Below are 16,914 nucleotides of genomic sequence, written 5' to 3'. Positions count from 1 at the left end.
CCGCTCCTGGCCTCGCACCACCACGACAAGACGAAGACCCTTTTCCCCACCAAACACGGGGTAAAACGCAACGCCAGCATTGCCTCACGCATCATTTCCGGGCCCCGTGCGTGCCAAGGACAGAGCTGGCACGGAAACGGAGCAGGGGAGGGATGTGACGGTGGGTCACCAATTGAAAAGGGCTGTTCCTGTCAGGGAATCTGGGATTCTCCAAGCCTGCTCAGCCGATCCGCGTTGCTTGTCCGGAGAAGACGCCGTGCTCTGCTCCCTGCCTGCCAGCCATGGCTGTGTAAGGCTTTGCACACCCGCATATTAAGTCTAGCCCTGTATTAGTGAATTACTGGATTTGTCCTTGTTATGACCTGGTTAATTACACTACTGATCTGTATTTATTACTGTACTGTTATTTAGAGATAAATTGTTTATCCCTAAAGCTGCTGGTCTGGTGTCTGTTACCACATCCCGAACCTCCAATAAGCCCTTAGGCTGCCCAGACTCGGTGAAGCAGTCGGCACGGTGCTGAGCTGTTGCCCCCGTCCTCCCGTCCAGGCACAGAGGGGCTCTGTTCCTCCCACCCCAGAGAAAACCCCACAGAGGGCTTTACATCTGGTAGCAAAACCAAAATGGGGGAAAAAAAAATGACCTTCATTCTGAAGAAGAGAAGGTTGCGAGAAGACCTAACATATACTTACAAATATCTGCAGGGTGGGGGTCAGGAGGACGGGGCCAGACTCTTTCCAGTGGTGCCCAGCGACAGGACAAGGGGCAATGGGCACAAACTGAAGCCTGGGAAGTTCCAGCTGAACCCGAGGAAGAACTTCTTCCCTCTGAGGGTGCCGGAGCCCTGGCCCAGGCTGCCCAGAGGGGCTGTGGAGTCTCCTTCTCTGGAGATATTCCAGCCCCGCCTGGCCGCGGTGCTGTGCCCCCTGCTCTGGGTGACCCTGCTTGGGCAGGGGGTTGGGCTGAGTGACCCACAGAGGTCCCTGTCAACCCCGACCATTCTGTGATTCTGTGATTCTTTCTCCTCTTTTCCAAACAAACTAAAGGACATGCTTGGCCCAGGATGAAACGCCTGAAGAAAACCCCAACCTCATCTCTCTCACGCCGTGGGGATCGGGGCAGGGCAGCGCTTGCCTCCTGCGTGGCAGCGGGAATTACAAGCCCATTCCTACCTCGCTGCTGAGCAGGTGGGAACCCCCACGGCTCGGGGACAGGGACGGTGCCCCGGGCCAAGGCGAGGATGTTCCCAGTGGCACAGAATCAGAGAGTCATAGAATGGGTTGGGTTGGAAGGGACCTTGAAGATCATCTAGCATCGCAAGGAGAAAGGGCTGAAAACACCAAATCAGCTGCCTGACGGATTTGTAAGAAAAAATAACACCTGTATGACCAGGAATGCCTGTACATGGACGTGTAGGACCAGTGGAGGAAGGGTTAAAGGAATCAGCTGAAATTAGCACAGAGGTGTCGGGCCTGGTTTCATCCAGCAGCCAGACGGCGGGAAGATGAAGAACGAACCGAAGATAACAAAGGAGAACAAAGCCAAAGATAAGGCGACGTGAAGATGAAGAGCAGAGCTGGAGCCATAAAGCACCCAGAGATGGATAAGGCAGGACTCTCTTGGCAAAGACTGATGAGACAGATAACGAGGCAGAAGATCCCAAATAGCCCATAACGGCCCCGTCAAAAAGCAGCATCTCTTCGCAGGCTGGGAGGAAGCCAGACTTGACAGCCAGCGTCCCAGGTCCACAGCACACACTAGAGACCCCCCACCCCAACACCCCCAGCACCCACTTCTGCCACCCCCACTCCCAGACTGGGGCTCTCGCCAGTCACAGATGCTCCCGGCAGGACGTGGCGGGGAGGGGTCACAGGATCCCTAAGCTCAGGGCACCTCAACCAAGGAAACCCCCTCCCACGTCTGGCTCTATCAAGTCCCCAGAGAGCTGAGAGATGCTCAGACCACGTGGGCCCTGCCTGGGGATCTCCTCACCGAAAGGTGGCTGTGACCCACCCGGGAAGGGGGCCTCAAATCCCCCCCGAGCCGCGTGTCCCCTCCTGGTACCTTGTCTTCGAGGCATGCTGCAAAGGCTCCCCTTCTTGACAGGATCTCGCTGGGCTACAAGGAGTGATTAAAGACATTATTCACACTGAGGGTCCCTGTGGGTGGCCCTGCCCCAGGCTAGCCCCCACACGGGGACTGACCCCTCCGCTCAGACCCCACGGGCCGTGTCCCAGGGTGCCATGCGGTCACCGCCATCTCTGGTGTCACCTCAGGCTACCTCTCCCAGCAACGCCTTCCCCTCGAGAACCTGTTTCGCCCTCAAGCAGGGCCTGTTCCCCCCCCAGAACTGCTTCAGTGCCAACCCCAACACCTTCCACCCAAGACCAAACCAGGACCTTCCAGCCAAACCTCCCCAGCCCGGCCCGTTCCTCACCCCGCGGGGCCCCAGGGCAGGGGGGAGCAGGTTGTGGGTGCCGGGAGATGGAACCCCCAGCTGCTTTATAGAATCGTAGAATGGTTTGGGTTGGAAGGGACCTTAAAGCTCATCTGGTTCCAAACCCCCTGCCATCAGCAGGGACATCTTCCACCAGACCAGGGTGCTCAGAGCTCCATCCAACCTGGCCTTGAACCCTGCCAGGGAGGGGGCAGCCACAGCTTCTCTGGGCAACCTGGGCCAGGGCCTCACCACCCTCATGGCGAAGAATTTCTTCCTAATATCTCATCTCAATCTGCCCTCTGTTAGTTTAGAGCCGTTCCCCCTTGTCCTATCGCCACACACCCTTGAGAAAAGCCCCTCTGCATCCTTCCTGTAGCCCCTTCAGGCACTGGCAGCTGCTCTAAGGTCACCCCGGAGCCTTCTCTTCTCCAGGCTGAACAGCCCCAACTCCCTCAGCCTGTCCTCGCTGCTCTACCTGGAGCTCTCCAGGGCCACACGAGGCCTCGCAGCTCAGCCCGGCCAAGGCCCGCGGGACGGCCCGGGGGTACCCAGCAACGCAAGGCAAACACCCCGCACCCGGGAGCCGGCGGGACGGGGCAGGGCCGTGCTGCGGGCAGCCGGGAGGGTTGGAGGGGAGCCGGCAGCTCTGCCCCGCTCCCGAGGAGGCCGGGGGACCCCGGGCCGGCCCCTCACTGCCGAGCCCCGGGGCGGGCGGGAGACCCAGGCCCGGCCCCGGCCCGGTCCCCTCAGCACTGCCCCTCACGAGCGCCCCCTGCCGGACGGTAACGGCCCCTGGCGGAGCGGCGCGCACCAGAGCTCTCGCCAACTCTCGCGAGAGCTCCGCGCTGGGGTCGCGGGGGGGCGGAAGGCTCTCGCCAGCGGAGGCGCAAAGCCGTGAGGGCGGCGCCGGGCCCGCCGCGCTGCCCCGCTCCCTCCCGCCGTCCTCCCGCCGCCTCAGCCCGACCCGGCCCGCCATGGAGGGGACCCCGCCGAAGCGGAAAGAGACGCGCAAGTCGCTGCGGATTAAAGTCATCTCCATGGGCAACGCGGAGGTGGGCAAGGTGAGACGTTGCGATTGGCGGGCGGGCGCTGGCGGGCAGGTCAACTAGCCAATGGCAAGCCGGGTTCAAGCTGGCGCTCTGCTAGAGAGGCCGTGGATTGGTGGCTGTGCCGGCCGGTGGGAGCCAATCGGGGGCAGGCACCGCCGTGCAGTGCGAGGCGGGAGGTTGAGGCGAGTGGAAGATTGACAGCTTCGGGGGCGGGCCCGCGCGCTTAAACGCCGGGTTTTATTGGCTGAGTGGAAAGGGGCGGGGCCTATGGGGGCGGGGCAGCACGCTTCCACAGGCAACCGGAGGCGGGTGTCATGGCGGCGCCCATCATGGCGGCTCCCGCGGTCTCTGCTGGCAGCGGCCTCCTCCGTGCCCGGTCTCCTCCTTACCCGGAGGCCCGGGGAAGGCTCGGCCCGGTCGGGCGGTGCGCAGGGGCCCGGCCCGCGGTGCCGTTCGGGGTCTGCCCCGCGGCCCCAGCAGGCCCCGGAGCGTTCCCCACTCGCTGTGTGTTGGGGGGGGGGGGCTCCCTCCGCCACCCGGCTGCTGGGGAACGCCCGTTCCCGCGTCCGCCTCCCCCCGAGGGACCCCCCGTGACGGGCCTGCAGCCGCATTTACCGCAGTGCAGCGCCTGAGGGCAGGAAGGGCGGGTCCAGGCCTTGGTGCCTTCCTCGAGGGCCCTCGGCCCGGGGGGATCCCGCCCCTCCCCGGTTTGGCTTTGGGCAGGGGTGCCCCAGGAGCCCGCTTTCCCCCTGCTCCGTTCGGTGACCCAGCTCTTCTCCAGGGCGGTGTTTCTCCCAGCCGGGTTCTGAGGTGCTGCCCTTTTTTGTTGTTTGCTAAATAAACGTAGTCCTGTTAAAACTACTGGCACCTCCCTCGGGGCAGGCGGATGCCTCGCTGACAGCAAGGAAATCCAGAAGGGTCTTGCAGGACGGAGTGAGTGGGTGAAGAGGCAGCAGGTGCCCCAGCGAGGCCCCATCTGCAGTGCTGTGTCCAGTGCTGGGCTCCCCAGTTCAAGAAAGATGAGGAGCTACTGGAGAGAGTCCAGCGCAGGGCTACGAGGATGAGGAGGGGACTGGAGCATCTCTCCTGCAAGGAGAGGCTGAGGGAGCTGGGCTTGTTCAGCCTGGAGAAGAGAAGGCTGAGAGGGGACCTTCGAAATGCCTCTAAATATCTGCAGGGTGGGGGTCAGGAGGCCGGGGCCAGACTCTTTGCAGTGGTGCCCAGCGACAGGACAAGGGGCAACGGGCACAAACTGAAGCCTGGGAAGTTCCAGCTGAACCCGAGGAAGAACTTCTTCCCTCTGAGGGTGACAGAGCCCTGGCCCAGGCTGCCCAGAGGGGCTGTGGAGTCTCCTTCTATGGAGATATTCCAGCCCCGCCTGGACGTGGTGCTGTGCCCCCTGCTCTGGGTGACCCTGCTTCGGCAGGGAGTTGGACTGGGTGACCCACAGAGGTCCCTTCCATCCCCTAACATTCTGTGATTCTGTGATTTATCCTTATGGCATTTATCTCTTGGCCAATAGCAGCCAATTCCTCTGCTCTCCCTAAGCTGTATCTCTGCCAGTGAGGGGCAGAAGCGGGACTGGAGGGACCTGGTGTGACCCTGAAAGCGCTTCTCAGGCTGCCGAAATGTTCTTCATGGCTTTTGGGGAGCTGGCTGCCCCCAGGCCCCTGAACACGCAGCTCCTCCAGGCTGGATGTTTTCTGTAGGGGAATAAATCAGAGTTCCTTGGCACTCCTGTCTCCAAACAGGTAAGGAATAACTGGTGCTCAGGGGCTGGGATCTTGGCTTTTCCTTTCTCTTGCAGAAACAAAACTGCTCCTGGTAGAGATTGGTGCTTCGGTTGTGGGTTAATTAGCTGGTTTAGGGACTTATGGCAGAGCTGATGTCTTTGCAGCTATCCAGCTCGCTGGGAGCTGTTGGAAAATTCCATATTAATATGAATATTACGGTGTACAGTGCCTTCCTGCTCAGAGTCTCTGTTTTCCTTTCTCCCAGAGCTGCATTATAAAGCGTTACTGTGAGAAGAGGTTCGTTCCCAAATACCTGGCAACTATTGGTATCGACTACGGCGTCACCAAGTAAGTGGCAGCGAGGAGCTGCAATTCCCAGCAGAGTGAGATGAGCAGCGTGGTTGCAGATGGCAGGCATGGGTCTGCTGGGGCCTGGGCAAGGCGCCTGCTGCTGGGGGCACTGGTCTGCACTGGGGCAGAGGGAAGATGTGCAGGGACCACGCTGCCCTGAGCCTTGGCTCTACCAAGGCTGCTTAGATTCCGTGGCATAATCTGCATTTCGGCTTTAATAATAAGATAATCTGCATAATCATAGAATCATAGAAAGTTTTGTGTTGGAAGGGACCCCTAGAGGTCATCTAGTCCAACCCCCAGCCTTCCTCCAGTAGCGTAGCTCCCTGTTACCACGTTATATCCAGAGCTGGTGCTGTCCTCGTTGCCTGACCAGCTCTAGGGGCAGTTTTCTGGCCACTTAACCCCAGCACTCAGAACTTATACTGATTTTTCTGACCCCAATCACGCAGCTCTTTCTCTGCAGAGGGCTGGCAGGGATAAGGGATGTTCCTGCAGGGGCACAGCTTGTGCGAGCTCTGAGCTTTCTCGAGCCTTTCCCATTTCTTTTTCAGAGTGCAGGTCAAAGACCGAGAGATCAAGGTGAACATCTTCGACATGGCGGGGCACCCGTTCTTCTACGAGGTGAGGCAGACCTGGCTCCGGGCAGCATGCTGCAGGGCTGCCCTCAGCCCACCCGGCTCAGAAGCGTTTGGCACCCGTCAGCTTTCCTCAGCTCTGCCTGAAATTGGGTTTGGGAGTGGGAAACATGAAAGTACATTTCATAGCATCATAGACTCATACATTCAATAAGGTTGGAAAAGACCTCTAAGATTATCAAGTCCAACCGTCACCCTAACACCCCCACGCCTGCTAAACCGTGTCCCCAAGTGCCACATCCACATGGTTTTTGAACCCCTCCAGGGATGGGGACTCCCCCACTGCCCTGGGCAGCCTGGGCCAAAGCCTGACCGCTCTTGCAGGAAAGAAATTTTTCTGATATCCAATCTAAACCTCCCCTGACACTAATTAGCTGCTTTGTTTGGGTTTGTGTTTTCAGCATTTAGTACTTGTAAATGTGTAGTGTGTCTCTGATGTATAGTTGGTTTTATACTAAAATATAACTAAGCAGGGAGAAATAAAAGCAAAAAAACCCCTCCGGGCACAGTGTAAATCAGGAGAGGAGTGGCTGGAGAGCAGCCCTGCGTAGAAGGGGGTCTGGGGGTGCTGGCTGAGTGCAGGCTCAGCAGGAGCCAGCAGCGTGCCTGGCAGCCCAGAGGGTAAACCTCATGCTGGGGTGCGTTAAACACAGCGTGACCAGAAAGAGGGGATTATCCCGATGTCTTCAGCGTTGGTGCGGCCTCCCCTGGAGTGCTGTGTGCAGTTCTGGGCCCCGCAAGTTAAGAAGGATGCAGCTCTGTGGAGAGGGACCTGGGTGTCCTGGTGGACGACAGGTTGACCACAAGCCAGCAGCGTGCCCTGGGTGCCAAGAAGGCCAATGGGATCCTGGGGTGCATGAGGAGGAGTGTGGGCAGCAGGGCGAGGGAGCAGAGGGGGAGGAGAACCTCCCTCGCCCTGCTGCCCACACTCCTCCTCATGCACCCCAGGATCCCATTGGCCTTCTTGGCACCCAGGGCACGCTGCTGGCTCACGGTCACCCTGTCGTCCCCCAGCACTCCCAGTCCCTCTCCGCAGAGCTGCTCTCCAGCAGCTCAGCCCCAGCCTGTACTGGTGCCTGGGGTTGTTCCTCCCCAGGGGCAGGACCCTGCCCTTGCCCTTGTTGAACCTCATCAGGTTCCTCTCTGCCCAACTCTCCAGCCTGTCCAGGTCTCGCTGGATGGCAGCACAGCCTGCTGGTGTATCCACCACACCTCCCAGTTTGGTGTCATCAGCAAACTTGCTGAGTGTACGCTCTAACTCTTCATCCAGGTCATTGATGAAGAAGTTAAACAAGTTAAACTGGGCCCAGTACTGACCCCTGAGGGACACCACTAGTTACCGGCCTCCAACCATACTCAGTGCTGCTGATGCCAACCCTCTGAGCTCTGCCATTCAGCCATTTCCCAATCCCAGCCATTTTACAGGCTGATACATCAGCACAGTGCAGGTATTAATTGGGATCCCCCGTCTGTCCTTTTTCTGTGGTCTTCTGTCTGTGTGGAGCTGAGGTTTTTATCACAGAACCAAGGAGGTGCCGGCGATCGCCCAAACCCGCGGGGCCCTGTGCTCTCAGCCTGGCTGTTGCTGGTGCCAGCGCCCTGCCGTTGTCTCCACAGGTGAGGAACGAGTTTTACAAGGACACGCAGGGGGTCATCCTGGTCTACGATGTCGGGCAAAAGGAGTCTTTTGACGCGCTGGACACGTGGCTGGCCGAGATGAAGCAGGAGCTGGGCCCCCATGGGAACATGGAGAACGTTGTCTTCGTTGTCTGTGCAAACAAGGTGGGCTGTGGTGGGGAGCCAGGCTGCGGTGCCACCCTGATCTCCAGCCCTCTGGGCTTGTTGTGTTCCCAGCCCAAGCCCAAGCTGTTTTGCTCCAGCTGCAGCAAGGGAAAGGTTGTAGGTTGTAGGGAAGTCTTTCCAAGAGCCAGATCTGTGTGTGAGGAGCACTGGAGACCACATTTCAATGAGGTTTTGAGAATGTGGTGGCCACACTTCACAGAATCACAGAATGGTCGGGGTTGGAAGGGACCTCTGGGGATCATCTAGTCCAACCCCCCTGCCGAAGCAGGGTCACCCAGAGCAGGCTGCACAGGACCTCGTCCAGGCAGGTTTTTAATATCTTCAGAGGTGACATTGTCTCTGGACTAGATAAATTCTCAAAGGCAGCCTCTACTCGATCCCTTCCTGACTGAAGTGTGGCCACCAAATTCTCAAAACCTCATTGAATTTCAACAGACAAGCAACCTTGGAGCTGTGTCCCTCCAGCTGCCGCTGCAGACCCTGGCTGGGTTCTGACCTCTTGCCTTTTCTCCCCATCTAGATCGACTGCACCAAGCACCGCAGCGTGGACGAAAGCGAGGGGCGGCTCTGGGCTGAGAGCCGGGGCTTTCTTTACTTCGAGACGTCGGCGCAAACAGGAGAAGGGATCAATGAGATGTTTCAGGTGAGGCAGAGTGGAAGCACCCAGGGCACAGATGCTGCATGGAGCCAGGATTTCATGGCAGAATATCCCCTGAACTGCCTGGATCCCACAAAACCTGTTGGCCCGCTTCCCCAGAGGTGTCTTCCCAGTGAAATGCTGCCCTGAGGAAGCTGTAGCTGTTGAGCTCGGATCGGTTTTGTTCCTCCCGGTCCTGAGCTGGCCCTGGCATTGCCTGGCTCAGAGCTGGTGATCCCTCTCGCTGCGCTGGGAACACGATGCAGAGATGCTGGTGTCACCTTTTCAGGTCTAGTACTAAACTGAAGTGAGTTTGAGATAAAGGCGGGACCTGGCCTCCTCCTCAATCTGTCCCGTGGTCCTTGCAGGGACCAGTTCCCCCCAAGACCGGGGTATCACGGACCCAGTGTGGGCGTTCAGCAGTTGTCTGAATCATAGAATCATTAAGGTTGGAAAAGCTCTCAGAGATCATCAAGTCCAACCGTCACCCCAACACCCCCACGCCTGCTAAACCATGTCCCCAAGTGCCACATCCACACGGTGTTTGAACCCCTCTAGGGATGGGGACTCCCCCACTGCCCTGGGCAGCCTGGGCCAAGGCCTGACCACTCTTGCAGGAAAGAAATTTTTCTCATCTCCAATCTGAACCTCCCCTGACACAACCTGAGGCCATCGCCTCTCGTCCTATCACTAGTCAGTTGGGAGAAGAGACCAGCCCCCCCTCACTCCACCCTCCTGTCAGGGAGCTGCAGAGAGCGATGAGGTCCCCCCTCAGCCTCCTCTTCTCCAGCCTGAGCAGCCCCAGCTCCCTCAGCCGCTCCCCATCAGACTTGTTCTCCAGCCCCCTCCCCAGCCTCTCTGCCCTGCTCTGGACACGCTCCAGCCCCTCAATGTCCTTCTTGGAGTGAGGGGCCCAAAGCTGAGCACAGCACTCCAGCTGCGGCCTCACCAGTGCCCAGTACAGGGGCATGATCTCTGCCCCAGTCCTGCTGGCCACACCATTGCTGACCCAAGCCAGGATGGCATTGGCCTTCTTGGCCACCTGGGCACACTGCTGGCTCCTGCTCAGCCGGCTGCCGACCAGCACCCCCAGGGCCTTCTCCGCCGGGCAGCTCTCCAGCCACTCCTCCCCAAGCCTGGAGCCTTGCATGGGGTTGTTGAGACCCAAATGCAGGGCCCGGCACTTGGCCTTGTTGAACCTCACACAGTTGGCCTTGGCCCATGGATCCAGCCTGTCCAGACCCCTCTGCAGAGCCTTCCTGCCCTCCAGCAGATCGACACTCCCGCCCAGCTTGGTGTCATCTGCAACCTCACTGAGGGAGCACTCGATCCCCTCACATCGCAGGATGAGCCCTCAGTCAGCAGGGGTGGTGGGATCTCCGATGCCCTGCCACCGCTTCTGGGGCCCGTTCCTTCCCGCTAACCCCTCCCTGTGTCCGCAGACGTTTTACTCCGCCATCATCGACCTGTGTGACAACGGAGGGAAACGCCCTCCTTCCAGCCTCGGGGTCGGCTTCACCAAAGAGCAGGCCGATGCCATTCGCAGGATCCGCAACAGCAAGGACAGCTGGGACATGCTGGGGGTCAAACCCGGAGCCACGAGGTGAGGCAGACTGCGGCGTTTGCCTGGCTGGCTGTAACCTTTCTGACCCGGCAGGCTGGTTGTGACTGTGGCCTTTTAGCAACCTGCCTGCTGATAAGCTGACCTTGGTTTATAGAGCAGCTGGGCACAAGTGTCTAGCCACAAAACTGAAGCAGTGCAGAAGAAACCCTCGGTCCTGAGGCACCAAATTTCGATTTGAAACTCGATTTTCTAGCATCAGAATTAATTATGGGTAAAGGATTTTACATGAGGGATACACACATGCACTTCTAATTCCAGAACTCCTGGTTTTCCAGAGCAAAGGTAGTACTTTTCCCCTCCGTGTCCCACTCCAGTTATGCTGAAATGCCAGACATAAGTTTTATTCACCTGGGAGAAATGGTGAAGTCCACAGAACAACTGGGGAATTCTCAGAAATCAGAACTTTCCTGGAGGCCTGCATAACTAAGGTGCCTGTTCTGCTTTCACAGTGAGAGATGCAAGGTGGGAAAGTAATTTCCTTGGCTCCACTCCTCGAAAAAAAAAACAAGAAACTTACATAAACACATTGAGTTTTTCATGTCCCATCGTTCCAAATTTCCCCTTTTAACAGACAGGCCAGGCTGGAGGCGAGGAGGGGAGATGATGAACATGAGAACTTCAGCCCTGCCAGGCCTTGCGTCCTGCCTCTGGGCTGAGCTGTCTCCGGTCACTCGCTTGCCAGATGTGTTTGGAGTGGCTCCAGCTTTGCTTTCCTTGCCCTCCACGCCTGGAGAAGCTTTCGGGCTGCTGTAAGGCTGCTGCTCATGTTATCAAAAAGGGGTTGATGTGACAGCTCTTCCACCTGGAACTGGTACTCCCACAAGACAAGCTTCCTCTTGTCTTCTCAGAGGACCTCTAGCCAGGTGGAACTGGTCGTTGCTTGTGCAAGAGGTTGGATATTGAATCCCCTTGTTGTGCTGTGTGGCTTGGGGAGCTAAAACAAGCTCCCAAAGCTATGCCTGGCTTGCTTCTCTCTGAGGACTGCCTGTGTGTACTCCTTACGGAGGGGCTGGAGAGCAGATTTTTGGATAACATAGATAATTTTGGACTCATGCATCCTCCTGTTGGCTCCCTGAAGTGTAGGTGCTCAGCCTAACCCCCCCTCCAGCCCCTCTTTGTCCTTGGGGAGAGATCAGCAGCTCTGAGGGGCAGTTTGTGCTGTGATCACCGGCACGGGCGGTCTCCCCTCCCTCAAGAGGTGCCCCCCTCTCTCCTGTCCTGCAGCTCGGCCCAGACACCCGAGGCTTAAGGGGCTGAAGCGATGTGCAGCGCCTTCGCCCGGAGCGCGTAGGCGGTTTGATGCGAAGCTGAGTCAGGGTGCGTGTGCCCCCACGCTGTCTCCCAGCTTTCTGCTCTCGTGGTGCCTCAGACTCAGCGCGCCGTGGCACGTGTCCCGGGCACGTGTCTGGCATGGTGGGAGCATTTGTGCCGGCACGGTCCCGCGCTGGAGAGGGTGTATCTGCCCCAGGAGATGGGTTCTCCCCCTCCTCTGCTCGTGCCACGCCAAGAAGCACCCTGGGTGCTTTTCTGCAGCTCTTTCTCCATAGCATCACCTCTGTAGGTGACCCTGCTTCGGCAGGGGGGTTGGACTAGATGACCCACAGAGGTCCCTTCCAACCCCTACTATTCTGTGATTCTGTGATTCTGTGCATCACTTAGTTGGGGAATGTGGGCACAGGGTGCTGACAGCTCAGCTACCACAGTGTTGGGGAGCATTTTGCCAAAAAGCTGATGCCGTAGGCTCTGGTTTCAAGGTTTCGTTGGGCTTTGGCTTCCCAGGTGCTGTGAGTTAATCCCCAGAGGCAGCTGGGTATCAAACAGACACTCAATCTCCTCCAGTGCAGGATGGGAGAGGAATGTTAGCTGTGTTAAAATAAGCCTGTGATGTAGAAAGAGTGAAAAAACGTTGATCTTAGCTCCAAAGCCTGGAGATCCTTAATGCCAGCGAGGGAAGGGTTGAAAAGTGTCTACACAGGGCTGTTGAGCAGAGAGGGAGGCCCTGGCCCTGCTGTGCTCTGCCAGCTGGGGCAAGGCTGAGCCACGCTGTGTGCCGCGTGGGTGCCCTGATTCCTGTCGCCTCTCCTAGGGATGAAGTGAACAAAGCCTATCGGAAGCTGGCCGTGCTGCTCCACCCCGACAAGTGCGTGGCTCCTGGCAGCGAGGACGCCTTCAAAGCGGTGGTGAACGCCCGGACCGCGCTTCTCAAAAACATCAAGTAGGGAACAGAACCGCTCCGAGCTGGAAACCTGCCCCTCTTCCCAGCTGAGCTCCCCGGCCGCGGGACACCCCTCTCCTCCTCGTGCTTAGCACTGGCGTGGACACAGACGCTCCCAGCACGGGCCGTGGGAGCAGGCCTGCATCGGACCGTAGCGCGCTTGCGATCTGCTGCGCAGGGGACGGAGTGCTGAGGAGGGGAGAGGGACCCCAGAGCCCTCCCTGCATCCGTGGCCCGAGCTCGTGGTTGGCGTAAGTGCTGAAAGCAGCGAGGTCCCCGTCCTCCCGGCTGTGTTACGCCTCCCGGGAGTTAGCAGCCGTGGAGGGGTTTGGATGCCTGGCTCTAATGTGTGGATGCAGCCAGGGCAGAGCGAGGTCTGACCCGAAAGCTGCTGCGCCTGCAAGCGTTGGTGTCGTGGGTGGAGGGTGGTGTCAGCCCTGCCGGGTTATCCCGGAGCTGCCTCTGCACGGCTGCCCGTGCTGGAAGCTGCCCAGGCACCGCCGAGCACCGGGATGGTTCGGTTCCCTCCAGATGACACCCACAGAGCTGCTTTTGGCGGCGAGGAAGAGGGCGGGTCGCTTGAGGAAGCCTCTCTGGTACTGCAGGGACAAACTTGCTCCGAGAGTGTCCTGTTCCCCTTCCTTCCCAAGCCGTCGCGGTGCCGAGAACGGTCCCTTTGGCAGGACTTAGGGCTCTCCCACCTCCTCATCGCAGCACAGGGTCTCCTGCCACCGCCTGCTTCCATCTCCCCGAGCTAAACTCCTCGGGAAGAGCCCCTAAGGCTGCGGGCCCTCGAGCCGTCTGCTCGCGCCGCGCTGGCGAGCTCTGGGTAGGTGCCACCAGCCCCGGGGAGGGGACTGAGGAAGAACTTCTTCCCTCTGAGGGTGACGGAGCCCTGGCCCAGGCTGCCCAGAGGGGCTGAGGAGTCTCCTTCTCTGGAGATATTCCAGCCCCGCCTGGCCGCGGTGCTGTGCCCCCTGCTCTGGGTGACCCTGCTTGGGCAGGGGGTTGGGTGGGTGACCCACAGAGGTCCCTGCCCACCCCTGCCATGCTGGGATCCTGTGACTGTCCTCGGGTGTGGGTGGCCCTGGCTCTTTGCGGGCAGGAGGAGGGTGCTGACCCGAGGAGGAGGAGGCAGTTCAACCCCCAGCACACCTGCTCTGCCCTTCCTCCCCTCGGCCAGCGCCGTCTCCCGAGCTTCGCCCGCGCCGCGGAGCTGCGTGGCTGCCTGCGATCCGCCGGCTCGCTCGGTCCCGCGGCGCATCCCGGGGTCGGCGAGCGGCGGAGGGGCCACGTTCTCCCCCAACCCTCTCCTCACGGCAGCGACACGTGGCCCTGCTTGGCTGGCTGTGTTACGGGGTTGCTGAGCAGCAGGCGGGCGCGGGTTGCTCCCTCCAGCTCCCAGCTGCTGTTTGCTTTGAGCAGTCTCGATTTAGAGGGGAGCGTTGCTGCCCGCCCCGAGGAGTGCTGGCAGAGGCCGAAGGTCTGGCTGTTGGGAATCCTGAGGGAGGTCGGAGCCGTGATGGCTGCCAGGCCCTTAGGGGGACCGAACGGGAGAGCCCTTGGGGGTCCCGTGATTTTGTCAGGACTCGGTTTGATTCCATGCTGCTTGGCGGGGAGGGTCGGGACACCAAGCTACGGAATGGAAGCCACCGAGCGTGTGCGCGTGTATCCTCACCCCACCCCACAGGCTGCCCTGCTCAAAAGTGTTTTCTCCTATGGTCAGTGCAATATATATATTTTTTTTTTCACTTCCAGGCAGCTTTTCTGTATTTTCCCCTTCAAAATACAGCATAAATCAACAGTAGATCCCTCCCTCTTTTTGGCAGCGGGCGTTAAGGGACTTGAAAACCAGTATCATTTAGCTCTTGCTCCGGTTACTGGTGCTGGGTTGCTGGGAAGAAGAAATCAGCTGTCCTGCTGGGAAGCACCTTTTGCTCCTCCAGTGCAGAAATAGCCCAGGGGAGATGCTGCTCACAAGAGGTTAGTGTTTCAAATAGCTCCGTTTTTCCTCTCCCAGATGCGTTAAAAGCTGGGCTGGGGGAGATCAGCAGGGCAGGCTGTGGGAAGTTACGCTGACGGGGTCTCGTTCCGCACGTTTTACAGCGTTCTGGAGTTCACTGGAAACCTCCCCGCTTGTCTAGTGGAGGAAACCACTTCATTCTGGCCTCAAACCTGTTTCTCTGTATTTTTTTTTCCATTGAGGAGGGTAAATGATCCCGTTGCTGAATGGTGCACTTCACCCCGAGGGCGAGATCTCGGTGCCTGGAGTGGTTTAAAGCTCAGGAAGTGTGGGCTGGATGAGTGGGCAGTGAGGTGGATTGAGAACTGGCTGAATGGCAGAGCTCAGAGGGTTGGCATCAGCGGCGCTGAGTCTGGTTGGAGGCCGGTAACTAGTGGTGTCCCTCAGGGGTCAGTACTGGGCCCAGTCTTGTTCAACTTCTTCATCAACGACCTGGATGAAGAGTTAGAGTGCACCCTCAGCAAGTTTGCTGATGACACCAAACTGGGAGGAGTGGTGGATACCCCGGCAGGCTGTGCTGCCATCCAGCGAGACCTGGACAGGCTGGAGAGTTGGGCAGAGAGGAACCTGATGAGGTTCAACAAGGGCAAGGGCAGGGTCCTGCACCCGGGGAGGAACAACCCCAGGCACCAGTACAGGCTGGGGCTGAGCTGCTGGAGAGCAGCTCTGCTGAGAGGGACTGGGAGTGCTGGGGGACGACAGGGTGACCATGAGCCAGCAGCGTGCCCTGGGTGCCAAGAAGGCCAATGGGATCCTGGGGTGCATGAGGAGGAGTGTGGGCAGCAGGGCGAGGGAGGTTCTCCTCCCCCTCTGCTCTGCCCTGGGGAGGCCCCATCTGCAGTGCTGTGTCCAGTGCTGGGCTCCCCAGTTCAAGAAAGATGAGGAGCTACTGGAGAGAGTCCAGCGGAGGGCTATGAGGATGAGGAGGGGACTGGAGCATCTCTCCTGCGAGGAGAGGCTGAGGGAGCTGGGCTTGTTCAGCCTGGAGAAGAGAAGGCTGCGAGGGGACCTTCGAAATGCCTCTAAATATCTGCAGGGTGGGGGTCAGGAGGATGGGGCCAGACTCTTTGCAGTGGTGCCCAGCGACAGGACAAGGGGCAACGGGCACAAACTGAAGCCTGGGAAGCTCCAGCTGAAGCCGAGGAAGAACTTCTTCCCTCTGAGGGTGACGGAGCCCTGGCCCAGGCTGCCCAGAGGGGCTGGGGAGTCTCCTTCTCTGGAGATATTCCAGCCCCGCCTGGACGCGGTCCTGTGCCCCCTGCTCTGGGTGACCCTGCTTGGGCAGGGGGTTGGGCTGGGTGACCCACAGAGGTCCTTGCCAACCCTGACCATTCTGTGGTTCTGTGATTTTGTTCCCGCTGCTCGGGGGCTCTCCAGGTTCGCTGTGCCGTGCGCGGTCCCTCCCGTTTGCTCCCCAGGTGACTCCGGCCGCCGGCCTTGGGGATCCTCCTGCCTGTTCACAGGGCTGACCGGATGTTTGGAGGCGATGACCCACGCATGTCACGTCTGGTGGTGCCGGTGACCTTCGAAGTTGTGTTGTTTTTATAAATTAAACTCCCCCCCTTTGGAACAAAGGAAGCCCTGTGAGCTGTCCTGCGGTGACCGCCTGCTGTTAATGTTTAATTGCCCTTTGACTCATTTCTCTCCTCCTCACCGGGTCTGGCCCAGGCTGGTGGTGAAGAGCTGCCCTCGAGGGTGATGATGGAGGGTGTGAAGCAACCCGCAGGAGTGGGAGCCGGGTAAGGGATCTGCGCAGCTCCAGGAGTCCTGCGGGGACGTGGGGTGCACCTGGCTGCGGTGGGGCCTGGCTCTGGTCGGGGGTCCCAGAGGCAGAGGGGTCCTTGCTCCGTGCACACACACACCCCCCCGCACTGACAGCCCCAGCAGCGTGCTTTCATCTGAACGTGAGGAAGAACTTCTTCACTCCGAGGGTGACGGAGCCCTGGAACAGGCTGTCCAGGGAGGTTGTGGGGTCTCCTTCTCTGGAGATACTCAAGACCCCCTGGACAAGGTCCTGTGCAGCCTGCTCTGGGTGACCCTGCAGTTCAAGAAAGATGAGGAGCTACTGGAGAGAGTCCAGCGCAGGGCTGCGAGGATGAGGAGGGGACTGGAGCATCTCTCCTATGAGGAGAGGCTGAGGGAGCTGGGCTTGTTCAGCCTGGAGAAGAGAAGGCTGAGAGGGGACCTTCGAAATGCCTCTAAATATCTGCAGGGTGGGGGTCAGGAGGACAGGGCCAGACTCTTTCCAGTGGTGCCCAGCGACAGGACAAGGGGCAACGGGCACAAACTGAAGCCTGGGAAGTTCCAGCTGAACCCGAGGAAGAACTTCTTCCCTCTGAGGGTGCCGGAGCCCTGGCCCAGGCTGCCCAGAGGGGCTGTGGAGTCTCCTTCTCTGGAGATA

General features: G+C 59.2%; 2 protein-coding genes across 2 annotated transcripts in view; one reads left to right on the top strand and one right to left on the bottom strand.

Annotated features, from left to right (window-relative positions):
- The window catches only part of EFR3B (EFR3 homolog B), a 58,874-nt gene extending 55,862 nt beyond the window's left edge, over positions 1-3,012 (bottom strand). The window contains exons 1-2 of the mRNA XM_075415088.1: positions 2,916-3,012; positions 2,065-2,118 (exon numbers count right to left, since the gene is read on the bottom strand). Of these exons, the coding sequence (XP_075271203.1) occupies positions 2,065-2,080 (16 nt within the window). The 5' untranslated portion in view covers positions 2,081-2,118; positions 2,916-3,012. The remainder of the gene's footprint in view (positions 1-2,064; positions 2,119-2,915) is intronic.
- A 285-nt stretch (positions 3,013-3,297) lies between these two features.
- Positions 3,298-14,297, top strand: DNAJC27 (DnaJ heat shock protein family (Hsp40) member C27). Its single transcript, XM_075415084.1, has 7 exons — positions 3,298-3,501; positions 5,488-5,570; positions 6,128-6,197; positions 7,829-7,993; positions 8,535-8,657; positions 10,094-10,254; positions 12,362-14,297. Exons 1-7 carry the CDS (start codon positions 3,415-3,417, stop codon positions 12,492-12,494), a joined length of 822 nt encoding a protein of 273 aa, XP_075271199.1. The 5' UTR covers positions 3,298-3,414; the 3' UTR covers positions 12,495-14,297.
- The last annotated feature ends 2,617 nt before the right edge of the window (positions 14,298-16,914 follow it).

The sequence above is a fragment of the Opisthocomus hoazin genome, chromosome 2, assembly GCF_030867145.1.
Source record: "Opisthocomus hoazin isolate bOpiHoa1 chromosome 2, bOpiHoa1.hap1, whole genome shotgun sequence".
Taxonomy (NCBI): domain Eukaryota; kingdom Metazoa; phylum Chordata; class Aves; order Opisthocomiformes; family Opisthocomidae; genus Opisthocomus; species Opisthocomus hoazin.
Note: the sequence above shows the minus strand (reverse complement) of the source record. Positions and strands in the feature narration are given on the sequence as shown.